The sequence below is a fragment of the Pogoniulus pusillus genome, chromosome 2 (genome assembly GCF_015220805.1).
Source record: "Pogoniulus pusillus isolate bPogPus1 chromosome 2, bPogPus1.pri, whole genome shotgun sequence".
NCBI classification, from domain to species: domain Eukaryota; kingdom Metazoa; phylum Chordata; class Aves; order Piciformes; family Lybiidae; genus Pogoniulus; species Pogoniulus pusillus.
In genome coordinates, this window is record NC_087265.1 from 48,164,036 (window position 1) to 48,183,204 (window position 19,169).

The 19,169-nt window shown below is 54.5% G+C and overlaps 1 protein-coding gene across 3 annotated transcripts in view; it reads right to left on the reverse strand.

Moving 5' to 3' along the window:
- Positions 1-4,559: 4,559 nt before the first annotated feature.
- The window catches only part of SLC4A3 (solute carrier family 4 member 3), a 43,620-nt gene continuing 29,010 nt past the window's right edge, over positions 4,560-19,169 (reverse strand). For all 3 annotated transcript variants that reach the window (XM_064164345.1, XM_064164354.1, XM_064164363.1), the window contains exons 13-23: positions 17,063-17,276; positions 16,536-16,757; positions 16,081-16,229; positions 14,204-14,398; positions 13,566-13,772; positions 12,883-12,972; positions 9,418-9,584; positions 8,810-9,063; positions 8,322-8,491; positions 7,498-7,671; positions 4,560-6,336 (exon numbers count right to left, since the gene is read on the reverse strand). In XM_064164345.1, coding sequence (XP_064020415.1) covers positions 6,259-6,336; positions 7,498-7,671; positions 8,322-8,491; positions 8,810-9,063; positions 9,418-9,584; positions 12,883-12,972; positions 13,566-13,772; positions 14,204-14,398; positions 16,081-16,229; positions 16,536-16,757; positions 17,063-17,276 — 1,920 coding nt within the window. In that variant the 3' untranslated portion in view covers positions 4,560-6,258. The remainder of the gene's footprint in view (positions 6,337-7,497; positions 7,672-8,321; positions 8,492-8,809; positions 9,064-9,417; positions 9,585-12,882; positions 12,973-13,565; positions 13,773-14,203; positions 14,399-16,080; positions 16,230-16,535; positions 16,758-17,062; positions 17,277-19,169) is intronic.

The following is a 19,169-nucleotide window of genomic DNA, read 5'->3' on the forward strand; positions in this document are numbered from 1 at the left end:
CCACAGATTTCCTTGGGGCCCAAACACAGCCCTGTGAGGAGAGGCTGAGGGAGCTGGGGGTGTGCAGCCTGCAGCAGAGGAGGCTCAGGACAGAGCTCATTGCTGTCTGCAGCTCCCTGAAGGGAGGCTGTAGCCAGGTGGGGTTGGGCTCTGCTGCCAGGCAGCCAGCAACAGAACAAGGGGACACAGTGTGAAGTTGTGTCAGGGGAGGTCTAGGCTGGATGTTAGGAGGAAATTGTTGCCAGAGAGTGATTGGCATTGGAATGGGCTGCTCAGGGAGGTGGTGGAGTGGCTGTCCCTGGAGGTGTTGAAGCCAAGCCTGGCTGGGGCACTTAGTGCCATGGTCTGGTTGATTGGGCAGGGCTGGGTGCTGGGTTGGCCTGGCTGAGCTTGGAGCTCTCTTCCAACCTGGTTCATTCTGTGATTCTCTAATTCTATGAGTCTATGATTCTACATCCAAGCACAGCTCTTGCACCTTGCTCCTGACAAATGTAGCCCTGGTGGTGAGTGCTGAACAGGGGAGCTGGGCTGCACAAGCCTCTAATTACAGCAGGAAAATGCCAGGATGAGGCCAGCCAAGCGCATCCACCTAATTTCCTCTCCTATTAAGCCTGCCCTGCTTTTGCTTGACCCAGAACAAGCCTTGCTATTAATGGGTGATGCTGTGGAGGTCACAGATGGCTGTGTTACAAACAGCCTTGTGGATTCTGCTCAGCTGGGTGCATGAGCAGGGCTTTGCTCACGGATGCTGGAGCCGCGGGATTCACGCTGCAGAAAGTGTGTCAGCCAGCTGTGGTGCAGGCGGTTCTCAGCCTGGGCTGTCTGGCCAGATGTGGGGAGCTCTGTGTCCCTGGCTGCACAATAAACCCAGGCAAGGAGGTTAAACGGTGTCACATCACAGCCACTGGCCGTGGCCAAGCTCTGCTGAGGAGTGCTGCTAGCTGGAGCTCAGTACATTTCCTCTTCCTGGTTTTGACTGCACAGCCTCAGTGTGCAAAATCATTTCTGTGCTAAAGGACAAAACTCTTCTCCTTGCTGTGCACCTGCAGCCAAACTGATGCCAGTCCCTGCTCTGTTTTGTTGGATGTATTCCTTGTATCCTGGGCTGGCTCGGGAGCAGTGTGGGCAGCAGGACAAGAGAGGTTCTGCCCCTGTACTCAGCACTGCTCTGGCCACACCTTGAGTGCTGTGTCCAGTTCTGGGCTCCTCAATTCAAGAGAGATGTTGAGGTGCTGGAAGGTGTTGAGAGAAGGGCAGCAAGGCTGGGGAGGGTCCTGGAGCAGAGCCCTGTGAGGAGAGGCTGAGGGAGCTGGGGGTGTGCAGCCTGCAGCAGAGGAGGCTCAGGGCAGAGCTCATTGCTGCCTACAGCTACCTGAAGGGAGGCTGGAAGAGCCTGTCGCAGCAGGAGCTGGCCACTCTCCAGGCTCTCCCAGCCTCAGTGGTGTAGCTGTGCCCTGTGTGCTGGAGGAGGGGGACATCCTCCAGGGACAATGGGTTGATAGATGAAGGCAATCATCCGGCTGGGCTGCTGCAGCAGAAACCACAAGATCCTCCCCCTCTCAGCAGAAGTCATGAGGGGGATTACCCTTCGGTGCTGCTCAGTGGCAAGGTCACATCTGGCAGCCTGGAGGTCACAGAGTGTGGCAGGAGTGATGGGGGATGCTGTGCAGTGCTGGTGCTCACACGTCTCCTTGCTGTGGCCCCTGCATGATCCTTTCTGAATGAGGCAGGACACCCATGGGTTCCAGCACACCTTCCTGCTGCTCTTTGCAAGGAAAACATTTGGCAGCCACATTTCAGAGCTCAGGCTGAGCCTTCCCTGTCCTGACTATAGCAGCATTGCCCCTCTCAGCAGGGAAGCTTGTGTGAGTCATCTCTTGCACCAAGACACAGCAGATTGTGGCTAGATGCAAGCCAGCCAAAAGCAAGCACCAGGCAGAAAAACCTCGCATAGGCATAGAAGTGTCCCAGTGTTGTCCTCATGGAATTGCTCCCAGACAGGGTCATGGTACCAAGCAGGAGGGCTGGGCACAGACCCATCCAGCTGTCTGAGCCAGCAGGACTTGCTCACTGTGCAGGCTGGAACACCATGGTCACAGCTCCCCCCTCCATAAGCAGCAAGGTGGAGGTGGGAGGGGAACTGTTGGGGCCAGGTCCATGTTCCCGGGGTAATGTACCTGGCAGAGGTCTCTGACAGATGATCTGTTCCATTTCCTCTTCTCATTCCCTCAAGAGACCATTTACTTCTCAGAAGAGTCCCTTTGGGGAGTAGTCTCTGCACAGGTATCTCATAAAGTCAGAGAGCCACGCAGAGACAATGCACTGGGAGGGACAGGGCAGGGCAAAAAGCTGCAGGTAGGCAGCAAACTGCCTGAGGCCAGGGAGCCTCTCTCCTGCCAAGGCCAGATAAGCCTTTGGGAGCAATTCAGGGCCAGGCACAGGACTACTCACTCTTGTAGAAGAAATGTGCTATCCAAGTATCCAGCATTCAGGCATCAGTGCGAGAGAAGTGTCCTTTGCAAAGATCTGTGCAAGGGAGAGAGGCTGGAGGGAGCTGCACCTCTGCCCTGTAGCTCCGTGGCAATGCCTGTGGGGCTGGTGACTGGCTCCTGAGCAAGGGACACGTCCAAACTTGTCGTTCCCATGGGGAGGAAGGTTTGTGTCCGTGCCTGAGGAGGGCAGGCTCCTTACCTGACAGGCAGCAGGGCTCAGCTCAGCACTTTCTCCTCTACCCGGTGCATCTCTTGGGGTTGGTGAGTCCTTTCTTCTGAGTGACATAGAGGGGAGACGGATGGAGGGCAGAAGGGGGCAGAGAGTGTGGGGATGAAGCTGCAGCAGGACGTGCAGGGTCGCTGGTGCTCAGCACTACTTGCTGGCCATCCACGGCATCTACAAGAGCAAGCTGGAAACCAGCACTCCTGAGCTGGGGAACCACATGCATGCATCATGCCCCTCCAGCATCACCTCTGCTGTCTCCAAACTGTTGCAACTCACATTTAAACAAACCCAGCTGCAGACACTTGCTGGGGAAGGTGAATGCAACCAAAGCCACCCTTGCTGTGCCTGCCCACAGTGTGAGTGAGGGATGTGCCCTGCTGCTACCTCCTGCTGCTTTTACCTGCCCCCCTGGCCCAGAGGCAGGACTCACAAACCCTCATAAGGAAGAGGGAAAATCACAGAATCATAGAATCAACCAGGTTGGGAGAGACATCCAAGCTCAGCCAGCCCAACCTAGCACCCAGCCCTGCCCAAGCAACCAGACCATGGCACTAATTGTCCCAGCCAGGCTTGGCTTCAACACCTTCAGGCACGGCAACTCCACCACCTCCCTGGGCAGCCCATTCCAATGCCAATCACTCTCTCTGACAACAACTTCCTCCTAACATCCAGCCTAGACCTGCCCTGGAACAGCTTCAGACTGTGTCCCCTTGTTCTGTTGCTGCTTGCCTGGCAGAAGACACCAACCCCACCTGGCTACAGCCTCCTTTCAGGCAGCTGCAGACAGCAGAGCCTCCTCTTCTGCAGGCTGCACACCCCCAGCTCCCTCAGCCTCTCCTCACAGGGCTCTGCTCCAGGACCCTCCCCAGCCTTGCTGCCCTTCTCTCAACACCTTCCAGCACCTCAGCATCTCTCTTGAATTGAGGAGCCCAAAACTGGACACAGCACTCAAGGTGTGACCTGAGCAGTTGTTTTAAAGACATTTGAGTGCCTAAAGCAGGCAGCACAGCCCAGGCAAGGACATCCAGGTATAGAGGGCAAAAGGAGAAACTTTGTCAATGGCACTGGTTCCCAGTATTGTCATGGGGATGGTCTTAACTAGCAGCTTCCTGAACTTCCCAGCCGCACAGCCCTTCCAGTGGGTGCCAGTGCTGTCTCTCAACAGAGATGTGCCAGCCCCTGCTGGCTGTGGAGAATAAGAACAGCCAGAGAAGGTGGCTTGGGTATATACTCGAGCCCGTGTGGCAGAAACAGAAACCCAAAGAGTTAGCTTAAACATACACTGATTTAAAACCATAGGGTTGATAGTTCTGGGAAGAGGCCTGGTTTTAATTCTCCAGACAGGCACTGGTGGCTGCTTACCTTCGCAGAGATTAAACTGTCCCCAGACAGCCGAGAGGTGGCAGAAACCGCCCCACCGAGCGCAGCGCTGCTCTGGCAAAGCCACATCCCTTCCCAGGCAGTGGAAGGGCTCTCGTCTCCTCCCAGAGCATCCCCTGGGAGGCTGCAGGCGCCCAGTGTACTCTTGCCCCACCCACAGCAGCATCCCCTGGGGCTGCAGGCAGCCGCTCTCTGCTTTTCCCCTTGCTCACCGCTGGCGCTCTCTGCTCCAGCACACTCCTAGTGCGGCAGCACTCAGCAGCCTCTCCCTCCTCCTCTGGTCCCACAAAAATGGAGGCATCTGACTGAGCTCACCTCTTTCAGCTCACTCACCCCACTTCAGCTGAGGCTTCCTCTCTCGCTGACTACTGCTGTGCACAAGGAAGAGTTTTGTGTTTGTGCATTTGGTTCAATTTCATTTACTTCCAATTACCAAACAAGAGCAGAGAGCCAGACACAGCTCCTGTCTAGAGTTTATTGATGTAGCTGCTTCCACTACAGTCAGAGGAGTCACAACACACAGCGACAAGAGGCCTCCTACACTACACGGGGAGGACAGGACACACATGGCCACAGACACAGAGACACTGTCTCTCCACCCCAGGCCCTGCAGAGGGGCCAGGTTGTGAGGCAGAAACCTGCCACGGAGGGAGGTTTCTCTCTCTGGCAGGATATTTCTGCAGCCTCCTGGGGAGGGCATCAGACCCTCTCCAGTAAAGAAGCACTCACCATCTCTCACAGGGGTCAGGCTGCTAAGTGGGGACCAGGACAGCAGCTTGTCCCAAATCCAACGGTGAAATAAGCATTGCAGCCTCCTCCACTATGCCATTCTGGCTCTGACCATCAGGCAGAGGCTGGGCTCTCTATTCCCCTGGCACTGCTCTCAGAGCCACTGCAGGTAGCAAGGGCACCATCAACACTCTGAGGTAGCCCTGAACGGAGGTTGCCAGCCCAGGAAGACCCCAGGGGACAGCACTGCAGGTGAAAAAACGTCTTCAGAGCTGCCCAGAGGTGGTGGGAGCTGAAGCTGGGCATGCTGAATGCTGCCCCTTCCCACTTGGAGGGGGCCCCTGGCTATTAAAGGTCACCCTGGTATAGCAGCAGAATTGGGGTTGGAGGTTTCAGTGACTTCCTTGTAAGGCTGCAGGGTGCCAGACCCAGTGGATCACTGCACAGGGAAAGGGAAGGGAGAGAGAGGACTGGTTTGTGCCCCAGCACTACATCTTTTGTATAGCTTCTCCAATCTGGCTTGTTCTCAGGGACAGGAATGTAGGGATCAGGAACTAGGATGCAGCCCTGTGATGAGTTGTTACCCCTTTGACCTTTGTGGAGGTGCTGGCTGGCACAGGACTCCTCTTAGTCTCTGCAGGAGGGCAGGCACTTGGATCTTCAGAATACCTGCTTGTCCCCAGGCTTCCCTCCCTCTGCACATTTCCTTTGGGAAGTGGGTTGGGAAAATGAGGAGCAAGCAGTCTTGCCTATGCCAGGCAAGAGCTGTGAACAGTTCTGTGGGAGGGTGACTGGACAGATGATGGTCTGGAGGACAGGGCCAGGGTGCTGGTCCCTCCTTGTCCATCTGTCAGACTGTAGCGGTGCCACGGGCCAGAGGCTGTGCCACAGGCCCAGTGTGGGCTCTCTTGGAAGCGGGCAGAGGCAGTAGGAAGGAGGCATCTACCAGGTGAGCAAGGAGGCTGCTGGGCTGGAGTAAGTTCAGTGGCTGTCCACAGGCAGCATCCAGCCTATCCCTATGACTGCTCAGTGGCATGTGGTGCTGAGACAGCCAAACTTCGTGGTGGTGGAGAGGGACAGAGCAGCACCAGCTGGCATGGCTCCCCTTAACCACACAGAGAGCAGCCACAGGCTGCCTCTGGCAAGGAGGGAGTAGAAGCTTGACTCATGGGCACTCAGGACTCGTGCTGCTTCAGGATGTGAGGAGGCATCTCTCTGCCCAGCAGGTCCAACAGAAGAGAGACTCACAGCCTCTGCTGAGTGAGCAATAGGGCAGCAGGAGCTGGGGCTGCCTCCTGCAGGGCTATAGAACAGCCATTCATTGGTCCAGGCAAGAGGTTGGATGACTCACAGCAAGTCTCCAGTTAGTCTGTGTGAGGAGCAAGCAGGCACAGGTGGCCTGTCCCACGAGCAGGGAAGGCAGCTCCCAGCTCACACGGGCATGTGCAACTCGTTGTACTCATCCCGGCCATCCTCGTCAAAGTTCGGCTCCACGTCCTCCGAGTCCAACTGGGGAGAGGTAGAGACAGGGCTCTGAAGGCCACAGCCACCCCCAGCACAGGGTCAAGCCTGGCATGAAGGGATCAGCACCACAGCAAGCCAGGTAGCTGGGATAAACTGGGAAGGGCAAAGCTCTTGCTCCTTTCCTTCCCAACAGCGCCCCTCACACTTATCCATGCAGCCCCAGTCTGATGCCCTCTCCTGTTTGTGTCTGACAGTGGCCCAACACTGGGGCATTGCTCCAGCACTTGGTCCAGCAGATTCTCTCCCCTCTCCTGCTGGCAGCACCCATTCTAGGGTGCTTCTCCAGGCTGCTCTCCAACAGGAGATCAGGATGTTTGCAGCATAGGGGAACTGCCAGCACCTGAGAAGGTGCCAGCACCCTGGCTCTGTAGCTAAGTGCTCCAGTGCCAAGCTCTGATGTTCTGCTGGGCTGCACTTATAGAGTCATAGAATCAGTCAGGGTTGGAAGGGACCACAAGGAGCAGCCAGTTCCAACCCCCCTGCCATGCCCAGGGACACCCTACCCTAGAGCAGGCTGCACACAGCCTCAGCCAGCCTGGCCTCAAACACCTCCAGCCATGGGGCCTCAACCACCTCCCTGGGCAACCCATTCCAGCCTCTCACCACTCTCCTGCTCAACAACTTCCTCCTCACCTCCACTCTCACTCTCCCCACCTCCAGCTTTGCTCCATTCCCCCCACTCCTGGCACTCCCTGGCAGGCTCAAAAGTCCCTCCCCAGCTTTTTTGTAGTCCCCTTCAGATCCTGGAAGGCCACAAGGTCACCTGGGAGCCTCCTCTGCTCCAGCCTGCACAGCCCCAACTCTCAGTCTGTCTTCATAGGAGAGGTGCTCCAGCCCTCTGAGTATCAAATTCATTCACTTGCTGCTGTCTCAGTGGGTAAGTGGGGTGTCTTTTGATGAACTGGACACAAATGGGGAGGAGGATTGAAAAGGAAGCCCTTACTGCAGGCCTCTGCATTGCTCTAGCCTGCCCATCCATCCCCCACTGCACTCCCAGGACTACAAGTTCTGAGGAAACCATCCACCCAACTACAGCTGTTGGACAAAGACCCCCAGACAACAGCAAGAAAAGCCTTCCAGTCTGCCAAATCCCTCAGTCTCACTCTAAAGTTGTGAGCTAGACTCTGAGGACAGTTATTTGCTTACTGCTTTCAGCTCCCTGTCATGGAAGAAGCGAGGCAGCACGAAGCGTCGCAGTGGCACTGTCATGATCAGGACAAAGGGGAAGGCCAAGGAGGCCACTGTAGATTTCACCACCCAGAGCAGCACAATGCAGGCCAGTTGAATGCAGGTAAAGAGATTCATCCTCCAGGTCTTCACCTAGCGAGGTAAAGCACAGAATCATAGACTCAAGCAGGTTGGAAGAGACCTCCAAGCTCAGCCAGTCCAACCTAGCACCCAGCAGTGTCCAACCAACCAGACCATGGCACTAAGTGCCCCAGCCAGGCTTGGCTTCAACACTTCCACCACCAGCGACTCCACCACCTCCCTGGGCAGCCCATTCCAATGCCAATCACTCTCTCTGCCAACAACTTCCTCCTGACATCCAGCCTAGACCTCCCCTGGCACAGCTTGAGACTGTGTCCCCTTCTGTTGCTGCTTGCTTGGCAGCAGAGCCCAACCCCACCTGGCTACAGCCTCCCTTCAACGGAGGTGCTGAAGCCAAGCCTGGCTGAGGCACTTAGTGCCATGGTCTGGTTGACTGGACAGGGCTGGGTGCTAGGTTGGGCTGGATGAGCTTGGAGGTCTCTTCCAACCCGATTGATTCTATGGCTGATTCTCCATACAATACCCTGGCAATACAATCCTGTGTGCAGCCTATGAGCATCCTGTGCTCATGTTTTAACACCTCTGTGCACGGCTTGCACACACTTCTCAGCGCAAGCTTGCAACCAAGCCAAGTACCACTTTAGCAAGGTACCCTCCTCCCCTCACCCGCCTCTTCCTCATTATCTGCCTCCCTTGCTCACCTTGACAACATAGATGTGGTCAGGGTGGTGCTTGGACGGCATGAAGATGAGGAGCAGCCGCTCGTAGAGCTGGATGCCAGTGAGCGACGTAACCCCCATGTAGAGGAAGATGCCGAAGAGCACAGCCAGCGGGATCTGCCGCAGCATGTTCCCCATCACGATGGACAGACCTGCACACAGAGAGCTCAGGGCACAGTGTGCCCCCCCCCGCCCCTCCACACGGCACCTTCACCCCCCCGTCACCTCCTCTCTGTCTTGGGCTGCAAGAGAAAGGAAGCTCAAGAGTGGTCCAGCTGGAAGGCTTGCAGAGATGGATCTGCCATTGGGGCGGTACTGAGGGCTGCTGGAGGAGACCCGAGGGTAGGTGGGGGCAGTGCTGCAGCAAGCAGGCAGAGCATGGGCTGGCCGTGGGGTAGGGATGCTGCTAGCCCACGCAAGTGTTTGGCCCTGACCTCCCCCCTCACTCCTTCACCTGAGCAGAGGCTCACCGACGAGGGCAGCAATGAGCACTCCTGTCACACGCTGCTCCTTCACCTCCTCGATCTTGGGCTTCTCCCCCGGCGCAATGGCCTTGCTCATGACCGTCAGGGCGTTGACGTGCGTGACCGAGCGCACCGTGGCGGCCGTCAGCCAGGGCAGCCCGAAGAGCGCACAGAGCCCCCCCATAGTGCCAATGAGCAGCAGGTCCAAGTGGAAGCCAGAGCCTTTCAGCAGCTTCCTCTCCTTCTTGCTCACAATCAGCCTGGAAGGGAGAAAAGCCTTGGGTCACTGCCGTGGCAAGCCCGGGGTCCAGGGACACCACTGTGCCTGGGGCCAACCTTCACACACACACAGACAAGGAGATGGCTGAGGGACAGTGGCTGGCAACCTCAGGTTAGAGGTTTCCTCCTGGGCTTGGCTAATACAGACCTCCACCAGACTATACCATCAGCAGGGGAGCCAAGAGATGATGGGAGAACCCAAGAGGATTCCCTCTGAAACGACCAGGATGCTGCCGGAATGCCAGGCACATCTCCATGTGAATGGCACCAGCACCTGTCTCACTCCGGCTGCCCCGGGGTCAGGGGTGGATGGTGCTGGCAGGGGAGGTACTCACGTAGTGATCTGTGTCTCCATGAAGATAAGAATGAAGACCAGAAGGGCAGGGATTGCAGAGGCAAACATCATCCACATTGGGAATGTCCCAGTGCTGCCCATGGGGTGAATGAACCAGCCACGCTTGTGAGGAGATGTGACCGACAGCCCAGAGGGGACATTCAGCTTCTGGTGGTACAGCCACAAAACCCAGCAGTTATTCATCAACACACACATGCCCACAGCCTCACACAGGGCTAGCCTTGATCCCTCTGGGACCTCTGCTCTGAACACTTCAGATGATGGGGCAGATACCCTGCCCCAGCAGCACTTTCTCATGGATAATCCCATTCAGTGCAAAAAAAAATCCATGGCCTCTAAGGTCTGTCTCATTTCCTTCCAGCTATTGGAATTCCCTTGGATTTTGTCCAGGAGACCAAGGAAATATCTTCCCTCAGGAACCTCACCCCCATGTCAGTGCTTGCAGACCACGGCCACAAAACCATATCCCAAAGTGGCATGTCATAGAATCCTAGAATCAGTCAGCTTGGAAGAGACCTCCAAGATCACCCAGGTCAACCTAGCACCCAGCCCTGCCCAATCAACCAGACCATGGCACTAAGTGCCCCAGCCAGGCTTGGCTTCAACACCTCCAGGCATGACGACTCCTCCACCTCCCTGGGCAGCCCATTCCAATGCCAATCACTCTCTCTGACAACAACTTCCTCCTAACATCCAGCCTAGACCTCCCCTGGCACAACTTCAGACTGTGTCCCCTTGTTCTGTTGCTGCTTGCCTGGCAGCAGAGCCCAACCCCACCTGGCTACAGCCTCCCTGCAGGGATGGTGACTCCACTACCCCTGCAGACAACCAGTTCCAATGCCTGCCCACTCTTTCAGTAAAGAAATCTTTCCTAACGTCCAACCTAAACCTTCCCTGGAATGCCTCTAGAGATGGAGAGTCCACAACCTGTCTGGGCAGCCTGTTCCAGTGCTCTTCCACCCTCAAAGTGAAGAATTCTTTTCCTGATACTTATGTAGAACCTCCTGTGTTCATTTGTGTCCACTGCCCTTTGTCCTGTCACTGGACACCACTGAGAAGAGCCTGGCTCTGTTCTCCTGACACTTGTCCTTTAGCTATCACACTAACGAGATCCACCCCGCAGTCTTCTCCAGGTTAAACAGCAGCAGCTCTCCTGGGGGCTCTGTGCCTTCATCTCCCTTCAGTATGTTACACAGACTGCAATAAATAGACAACCCCTCCCTGTGCTGCCTCAACTCCTCATCGCTAACACCTCAGAGGAACAGGGCATGGTATTGCTGGGGCATAGGTTGGACTGGATGATCTTGGAGGTCTCTTCCAACATGGTTGATTCTATGGTGCAGACCTGTTCAAACAGACCTAACCCAGCTCAGTCCACATCCATGGGGCTGCTCCTGGCACTGGGGAAATCAGAGAGTGGTTTAGGTTGGAAGAGACCTCAAGGATCATCCAGTTCCAACCCCCTGCCATAGGCAAGTACACCTCCCACTAGAACAGGTTGCTCAAGGCTTCATCCAACCTGGCTTTGAACACCTCCAGGGAGGGAGCAGCCACATCCTCCCTGGGCAACCTGTGCCAGTGTCTCACCACCCTCACTGCAAAGAATTTCTCCCTAACATCTAGTTTGAATCTCTCCTCTTCAAGCTTAAACCCATTCCCCCTTGTCCTGTCATTACAAGACCTTGTCAAGTGCCCCTCCCCAGCCTTCCTGTAGGTCTCCTTCAGATACTGGAAGTCCACTCCAAGGTCTCCTCCAAGCCTTCCCTTCTCCATGATGCAGAGCCCCAGCTCTCGCACGAAGCACCCTGACCCATCTGCCCTTCTCTGTGATGGCTTTCCAGACCTCCCAAGCCTTTTCTGTGACAGTTTTGGGGTTTTTTTGGCATTGTTTTTGCAGTGTGGACCCCAGAAGTGTCCACATTCTCTGGAAATGACCTCACTCTGCTTTAAGTTCATGTTTGTGCTCCCACCAGAGACCACACAGACTCCTGGCTGTACATCGCCCTGACCCTGAGTTCACCAGCATTTGAACTCTTGGCTCTGAGCTGCTCCACAGTGGTTTCTGCTATCTTCCTGCACCAAACACTGCAGAGAGAGCTTATCATTTGCATTTATGGTAATCAGCATAAGTATGAATAATATTCCTGGAATGCCTGTGCTTCAGCTAAGCTCTGTAACCAGCTCCTGTTTGCCCAGAACGCTTTGTACATGGGCTGAGTGAATACTGAAGTGATAATGCTTTTGATATGAACTGTAAAAATGTGGAAGGCTATGAAAAGGATGCAACAAAGATTTTATTAACATCTGATAAACCCCCAGATTTTTCATTGAAATTTAAATGAATTTAAAAAAAAAAAAAAGAGCATTTGGATTGCATGAAGCCTTGGGGCTGTCTTGCTGAAAAGCTTGCAGGCTGAACAGGAAATGCCTCCCTCCCTCTCCACAATGTGAGTTGAAAGAAACAAAATCAACCCCCCCCCCAAAAAAAAAGATATAACTACACAGCTACTAAAAAAAAGAGGGAGGGAGAAAAAGGAAGACCTGTTGAGATGGGTTTGTTTGATAACATTCAGTTTATGCTTAATCTGGGAAAGGGATGGTTGTCAGCAAAATATTTAGTGGCCTATAATCAAAGAGAATGTAAATATGTTAAGTCCTCAACCCATAGCAAGTACCCCACTGAAACCACTCTAAATACCACTCCCCTTCATTGTGCACAACCAGCTTATGGTGGGTTGGCTGACTGCAAGTTTTAAGAGTTCACAGAATCATAGAATCACCCAGGTTGGAAGAGACTTCCAAGCTCATCCAGTCCAGCCTAGCACCCAGCCCTATCCAGTTACCTAGACCATGGCACTAAGTGCCTCATCCAGGCTTGGCTTCAACACCTCCAGGGATGGTGACTCCACCCATCTAGCCAGCCCTGACTCCACTGCCACTGGGCAGCCCATTCCAATGCCAATCACTCTCTCTGCCAACAACTTCCTCCTCACATCCAGCCTAGACCTCCCCTGCCACAGCTTGACACTGTGTCCCCTTGTGCTGTTGCTGCTTGCCTGGCAGCAGAGCCCAACTCCACCTGGCTACAGCCTCCCTTCAGGGAGTTGTAGACAGCAATGATGTCACCCCTGAGCCTCCTCAAAGTTACAAGGAATTAATAGTACTGAACCTCTCTGGTCCGTAAAGCCTCCCCTACTAACAGCTGGAATACCAGAGGGATACCAGGGCCACTCCAGTCCCTGCAGCTCTGCTCTCAGTCTCAACAAGACCCTTAGAGCCTCCCTTCAGCATGGGAATGATAAGGGAAGTGTCTCTGCTTGCCTTGTGCTATTAAGACTAAGGAGGCAGGAAATAGAAATCCTGCATTGCACAAGAGCAGGCCATGGTGCCACAGAGATCATGGCTGGGCTACAGGAGGGGCTCCATGGGCAGTGCTGGCACCTACCTGTGTGTATGTGTCAGTGATAGTGTAATCCACCAGCACCATGACCAGGATGGAGATGGGGATCCCAAAGTCTCCGATGATCCGTCGAGCCTGCAGAACAAGCAACCTTGCTAAGAAAGGGCACAGGCTGTCTCCATGGAAGCACCCTGCTACAAGGAGTCTGTGGCAAACAGAAGCCCCAGGTGGGGCCAAGCACCACAGCAAACCTGAGCACCTTGCTGATGAGCAAGGCAAGTGAACCCAGCCTTGAACCACAGGGCTGCACATCCTGCTGCCCCCATAACGCACAATGCTCCAGCCACTCATAAGTGAAAGGCATTGCTCCTACTGCCCTACTGAGATAGTGGTCCAGGTACTACACAGATGTACAGCCATGTCCAAAGGGAACAAGCTGGAAACTCTTCCCCTATATTCTAGTTTAACAAATTTGCATCCAGCCAAAGGATGTGCCCACTAAAGCTCACTGGAGAAGGACAGTGGAGATGCCATCAACAGCCAGCTCGGGTCTGTTGATGGTCTCTGAACCCAGCCTAGGCCAGGGTTCCATCCTTTCTGCTTCGTACTTAAGGGATTATTGGTGTTTCTTTGGGAGGGCCGAAATGCTCTGAAGAACAAAGGGCTGCAGCAAGAAGCATTTCTTCTTTGGCACATCCCTCAGCACCCAGGTGCCACAAGCTTCTCACCTTTCCCCCTAAGAAACGGCTGTTCTTGAACTTGCGCATGAAGAAGGCAATGAAGAAGGTGCCCAGCATGAGGATGAGGGAGAGGAGAGCAGTGTTGGGCTGCATTCTGATTCCCAGTGACATTGCATCTGCAGAGAGCATGCTGGCATTCAGGCCACTCTGCACGTTTGGTGGGTAGAACTTCAGCAGAGGATGCTCTGCAAACACCTGGACAGGTGAGAGAAGCAGCAGGCACTGTCAGCACAAGGAAGGACAAGAAACACTGTCACTCCTGGGGGCAGGGGGGAGCAGAGCTGTCTCACTCTGTGGAGAAGGTGGCAGATAGTGAGCACAGACAATCCCAGCGTCTGTCACCTTGCCACACAACCCACCCAGCTGGAGAGGGCTGGGGAGGTAAAAGTGGCACCTCTTTTAGTGCCTCCTGCAGGAAAAGAACGGGAGACAGACATTAGGGTTTGTCCTGCCAGCCTTTGTGGTGGCACAGGGAGCAGCTGGGCTGGGGCGTGAGAGGCTCGCAAAGAACTGCTCTGCAGAACGCCTGGCAAAGATGTGGCTCAGCTGGGCACATTCCCCTACCTACTGCAGGCTCCTGGGGGAATTGAGAGATGCAGCAGCCCATCTCCCCGGGGAAGATTCACCTTGTAGAGTTTGTAGAAGGTCTCGTAGATAAAAATGAGGGAGATGAGGAAAGCAAAGATCTCCTGGGTGAAGGGCGAGATGTAGCGCACCAAGAAGCTGCCCTCAGCTGCCACGATAATGAAGATGAAGACGATGAGCCACAAACCAATCCACACTCTGCCTGTCAGATACTCAATGCCTTGTGTCTGGCAGAACTGGAATGGAAAAGGGAAGAAGTCACTCGTGGCTCCTCAGGCTGCCTCCCACATCTGCTCCATATTAAGATCAAAGACTCTCCTAGGAAAAAAAAATCTCTAGATCTGCTCAGGCATCCAGCACAGAGGCAGAGGATTCGGGGTTGGGGTCACAGGTAGAACTCCAAACTTGTCACCAACATCAGCCAGCTCACACCAAGCAGGTCTTTACCACTCCAGTCTTTATAACTGTTATCTCCTCTGCTCTCTGCTGAAGCCACTCTGTGCATGATGCTCCCCATCCCACCCATGTGGAGATGCCATTACTCCAACACAGATCAGGTTGGAAGAGACCTCCAAGCTCAGCCAGCCCAACCTAGCACCCAGCCCTGGCCAATCAACCAGACCATGGCACTAAGTGCCCCAGCCAGCCTTGGCTTCAACACCTCCAGGGATGGCAACTCCACCACCTCCCTGGGCAGCCCATTCCAATGCCAATCACTCTCTCTGACAACAACTTCCTCCTAACATCCAGCCTAGACCTCCTCTGGCACAGCTTGAGACTGTGTCCCCTTGTTCTGTTGCTGCTTGCCTGGCAGAAGAGACCAACCCCACCTGGCTACTGCCTCCCTTCAGGTAGCTGCACACAGCTCTCCACTGCTCCATGCACTCAGCAGCACAAACCTATTCCCCACAAAGGAGAGCCTGAGCAGCCTGCTATGTCCTGCTGCAGAAAGGCTACGTCAGCTGGGGCATGATCCCAGGCAGAAAGAACAAACCCCCCCAGACTGTCACCACAGAACATAGCATCTCCACTGCCTGTGCTCCACACCAACTACTTCCAGCACAAATCATATCCCTCACTTTGCAGCCTTCCTCAGGAGCACTGCAGACAGTGCCCTCACACAGGCCAGAGGTACACAACGATGGGGCAAAGCAAAAGCAGTCATTGGCAAGTGTGGTCACAGGAGATCAGAGGAGAAATTCCCACTGTGCAATATCAACATCACCAGCTCCAAACTCCTGACACACCAAAGGTGAAAATCCAGCTGCAGGAAAACCCATGCTTTAAAATCCCAGACATGATAGGATTCAGAGAGAAAGGAGAAGGATTAGACTCACTGCTTAGAGGAACACAGGGAGGCTTCAAACAGGGAAGGGATTGTGCTGCTTGCTAATGAAACATGTCCATCCTGGTTTGTCAGGATCTCTGCATGTGTGTACACTTGGGCTCATCCTAAGAGGTGGGAGTTTGGGACATCCCAAACAGGAAATCCACTCAGTGTTGCAGGGTTTCCACACAGGGAAACCTGGGCATAGGTAAAAGCTGTGAAATGGTCTTTGAAAGAAGCCTCAAGGATAAGAAAGTATTATGGACCAGTATTTTAGGATGCAGCTGCAAGTGGTCATTGTGCCAGGGTGGGCTGCAACACAGAGCAGGGAAACAGACCTCCCCTCACAGTCAGCAGAGGGCATTGCCACACATCCAGGGGATCAGCAAGAGAGTCAGAAGTCTCTATGGTGTTACTTGCAAAGGGTCAGCAAAGCCAGGGCCAGCCTTGGCTGAGCTGAGGGCAGTCTGGTAGGACCCAAGGAGTCTGCACCACCAAAGATCCTTTGGAGAGCTGAAAAATGCTCTCTGCCCTCTCCAGCAGAAGGGCAGAGTGAGCTGGTGGCAAGCATGGATACTGCCTCACATTTACCTTGTAAAAAGCTTCTTCAAACACCAGCAGAGGCCCTGAGAAGCCAATGACCAGGAGTGGTTGGGCTCCCAGCAGGGAGAAGAGGATGCCCAAAACTGAAGTGGAGATGATCAGTTCGGAAACCCCCATCAGACCCTCAGTTTTCTCTCCTGACAAAGAGAATAACATGCGAGTGTTACAGCCCAGACACCAGCACCGTCACCACAAGCAGGCAGGCTGCAAACACAGCTCCAGACAGAGGAGGCAGGTGCCCATCCCATCAGTCAGAGGTCCCCTGCTTCGCACAGGGAGCACGGCGGGAGCCCGGCGGCAGGGAAGGGACAAGGCAGCAGCCAAGACGTGGTGCTGCTGCTCTCCCTGAGCAAGTAGCACCGCAGCCCACCCCGGCACAGCATCACACAGGCACAGCCAGCGTCCCAGCGTGCAAAGAGCAGAGCAGAAAGCAGGCCCATTACCTAGGAGTCCCCCGAAGGTGATGGCAGGAGAGAGAGCAGCAAAGTAGATGAAGAGAACGGCTGCGAGACACTGGCTGTGCAAGGCGTCTCTGATGTCACTGAGGTATTTGGGGTACCTGCGCTTTATGTCCCGGACCAGACCTCCAAAAAAGATCCCAGTCCGCTTCAGAGGGTCGTCCTCAGCCTCCTCCTCCTCTTCATCAGCTTTCACTTCACACAGCTCTGGAGGTGCACAGAGTGGGGCTTGAGCAGGGGCATGCAGGTTTGTCCCTGGGCTGCTCTCTCCCGTACCCCATGGAGACCTTTCTCCAGCACCGCTAACCCGATGGGCACCCTGCAGCTGACACGTCCCACTGCCTCCAGCTGCCCCCAGCTGCCAGAGCTGCCCCCAGCTGCCCCCAGCCATTCTGCCCATGCTGCAGGAGCCAGGCCCTGCTCACCCCTCTGCCAGGCTCTCTGAGGACAGGGCCTGCTGGGGCACATAGGGTGCTACACAAACTCTTTCGCCCAAATGTGAGTTAAGAGACCTTTGGCTTCCTGGACAGCCCCCTCCTTCATGGACTTCTGCTCCCTCTCCTTCCTCTTCCTCAGCAGCAACTTCTGGAAAGTGGCAATGGATTTTAGCAAGTCTTTTCCCTCCACCTCTGATGGAGGGATGACAATACTGCAGTCCAAGAACTCGTTGATTGCATTGAGGAGGTCTTGACGATCATCTGCCAAGTATGCAGCCTCGTGGAAGTGCTGGGAGGTGCAGGGGAGAAAAAGGAAGGGAGAAAACTCAGATCAAGACTGCATCCAGCCACCTACAGCTTGGAAATACAATGATTGCTGTGACCAGACCAACATTCTGCTTCCTCAATCCCCTACTTGTCTTGTCACTGCCACTCTGTGGCTCACACTCCTGAGGCCCTCCTCCCAGTCTTATCCAACGACCTCCACCTAACACTATGTCTCCCCCCACTTCCCTATCCCTCCTTTCCCCCTGTTTTTCTCCCCCAGTCCCCATTCCTCTTGCAGCTTGGAATTAGGACTCTGCCACAGAATGATGTCCTCCTAGTCTGGTCTTGGGTTTGTCTTGAGGAAAAAGCTGGTGGAAGCCCTAAAGCACCAGAGAGAAGACCTGAGCAGGGAACAAAAGAGACTTTTGGGAGTCTCCACAAGGGAAAGAGAGGGGAAAATAAGAGGTAACAGCATGAAGGAAGCCATGAAAGGGAAACCAGGCAGAAAAAGGGAGACACGCCTGACACTGAGGGCAAGATGGCAAGGAAGGACCCCAAGCAGGCCATGGGGGACAGGACTACTGCAGACAGGCAGAGATGTGCTGGCATGACAAAGAAGGACTCCAAGCAGACTATGGGGGACAGGACTACTGCAGACAGGCAGAGATGTTCTGGAATGGCAAGGAAGGACTCCAAGCAGGCCATGGGGGACAGGACTACTGCAGACAGGCAGAGATGTGCTGGAATGACAAGGAAGGACTCCAAGCAGGCCATGGGGGACAGGACTACTGCAGACAGACAGAGATGAACTGGCAAATGGGTGGAAGTGCTACATTGCCTCTGGAACATGCCTGCAAGAAAAAAAGGCTGAGGAAAGATGAACAAGTGAACAATCTGTAGAGCAGGTAGGAGACAGCTACGGTCTCTGCAGCACAGAGACTCCCTGGAGCCACAGCTTCAAAGTGTAAATGATACCACAGTGTCTTTGTGGCGCCAGCCACTGTGTAACCCTGCTACAGCCAGCCCCAGCTGCAGCAGCTGCCCCCCTCCTCCTGCAACAGAGGAGGCTCAAGTGAGCGAGATCAGCCACCAAAGGCAGTGCTGAAGCTGGAATTTGGTTCAAAGCACATCCTCAGCTGAGCAACTCCCAGGATGGGATCTTTCAGCTTGGAGTCCTTGTGGGCCACAACCCACCTGTTCTGAGTGGGTCTCTTAGTCTCCAGCTCAGGGAGAGTGGTGAACTGGTGTCTGTCACTGTTACATGGTACCAGCCAGGAGGATCCTGTGAATCTCTGACTCTTCTATTCTGGACATAGGCAGCAGAAGCTCAGATTATCCTTTCTTTGCCTTTAATTGCTTACCATGATACTAAAATTCACTTTCTTACCATTTAGCCAGATGGGGAGCTTCTAAAAGTGCACACATTTGGCAGAAAAACCTTCCTGCCTCCTCATTTTTCCTCCTGCACAGTTCTGTTCCTCTGTATGGATGACCCAGCCACAGGACTCAGCTAAAAAGCTGACAAGAGTTCTCAGGCATTGCTGCATCTTATTGTCACTGCAGCCTGGGCCAGGCATCATGGTCACAGGCACTGCTCAGCCTCCCCTCCTCACTGACTGTGAAATGTCAGCTGAACACAGCTCTAACCTTGGGCAATTCTTTGTTCCTACTTTCACATACAATCATAGAATCAACCAGGTTGGAAGAGACCTCCAAGCTCATCCACTCCAACCTAGCACCCAGCCCTATCTTGAGGCTGTCCCCTTGTTCTGTTGCTGCTTGCCTGGCAGAAGAGACCAACCCCAGAAGAACCTCCCTTGTCCTGCTGCCCACACTGTCCCTGAGCCAGCCCAGGATGCCATTGGCTCTGCTGCCCACCTGGGCACTGCTGCCTCAGATTCAGCTCCTCTCTCCC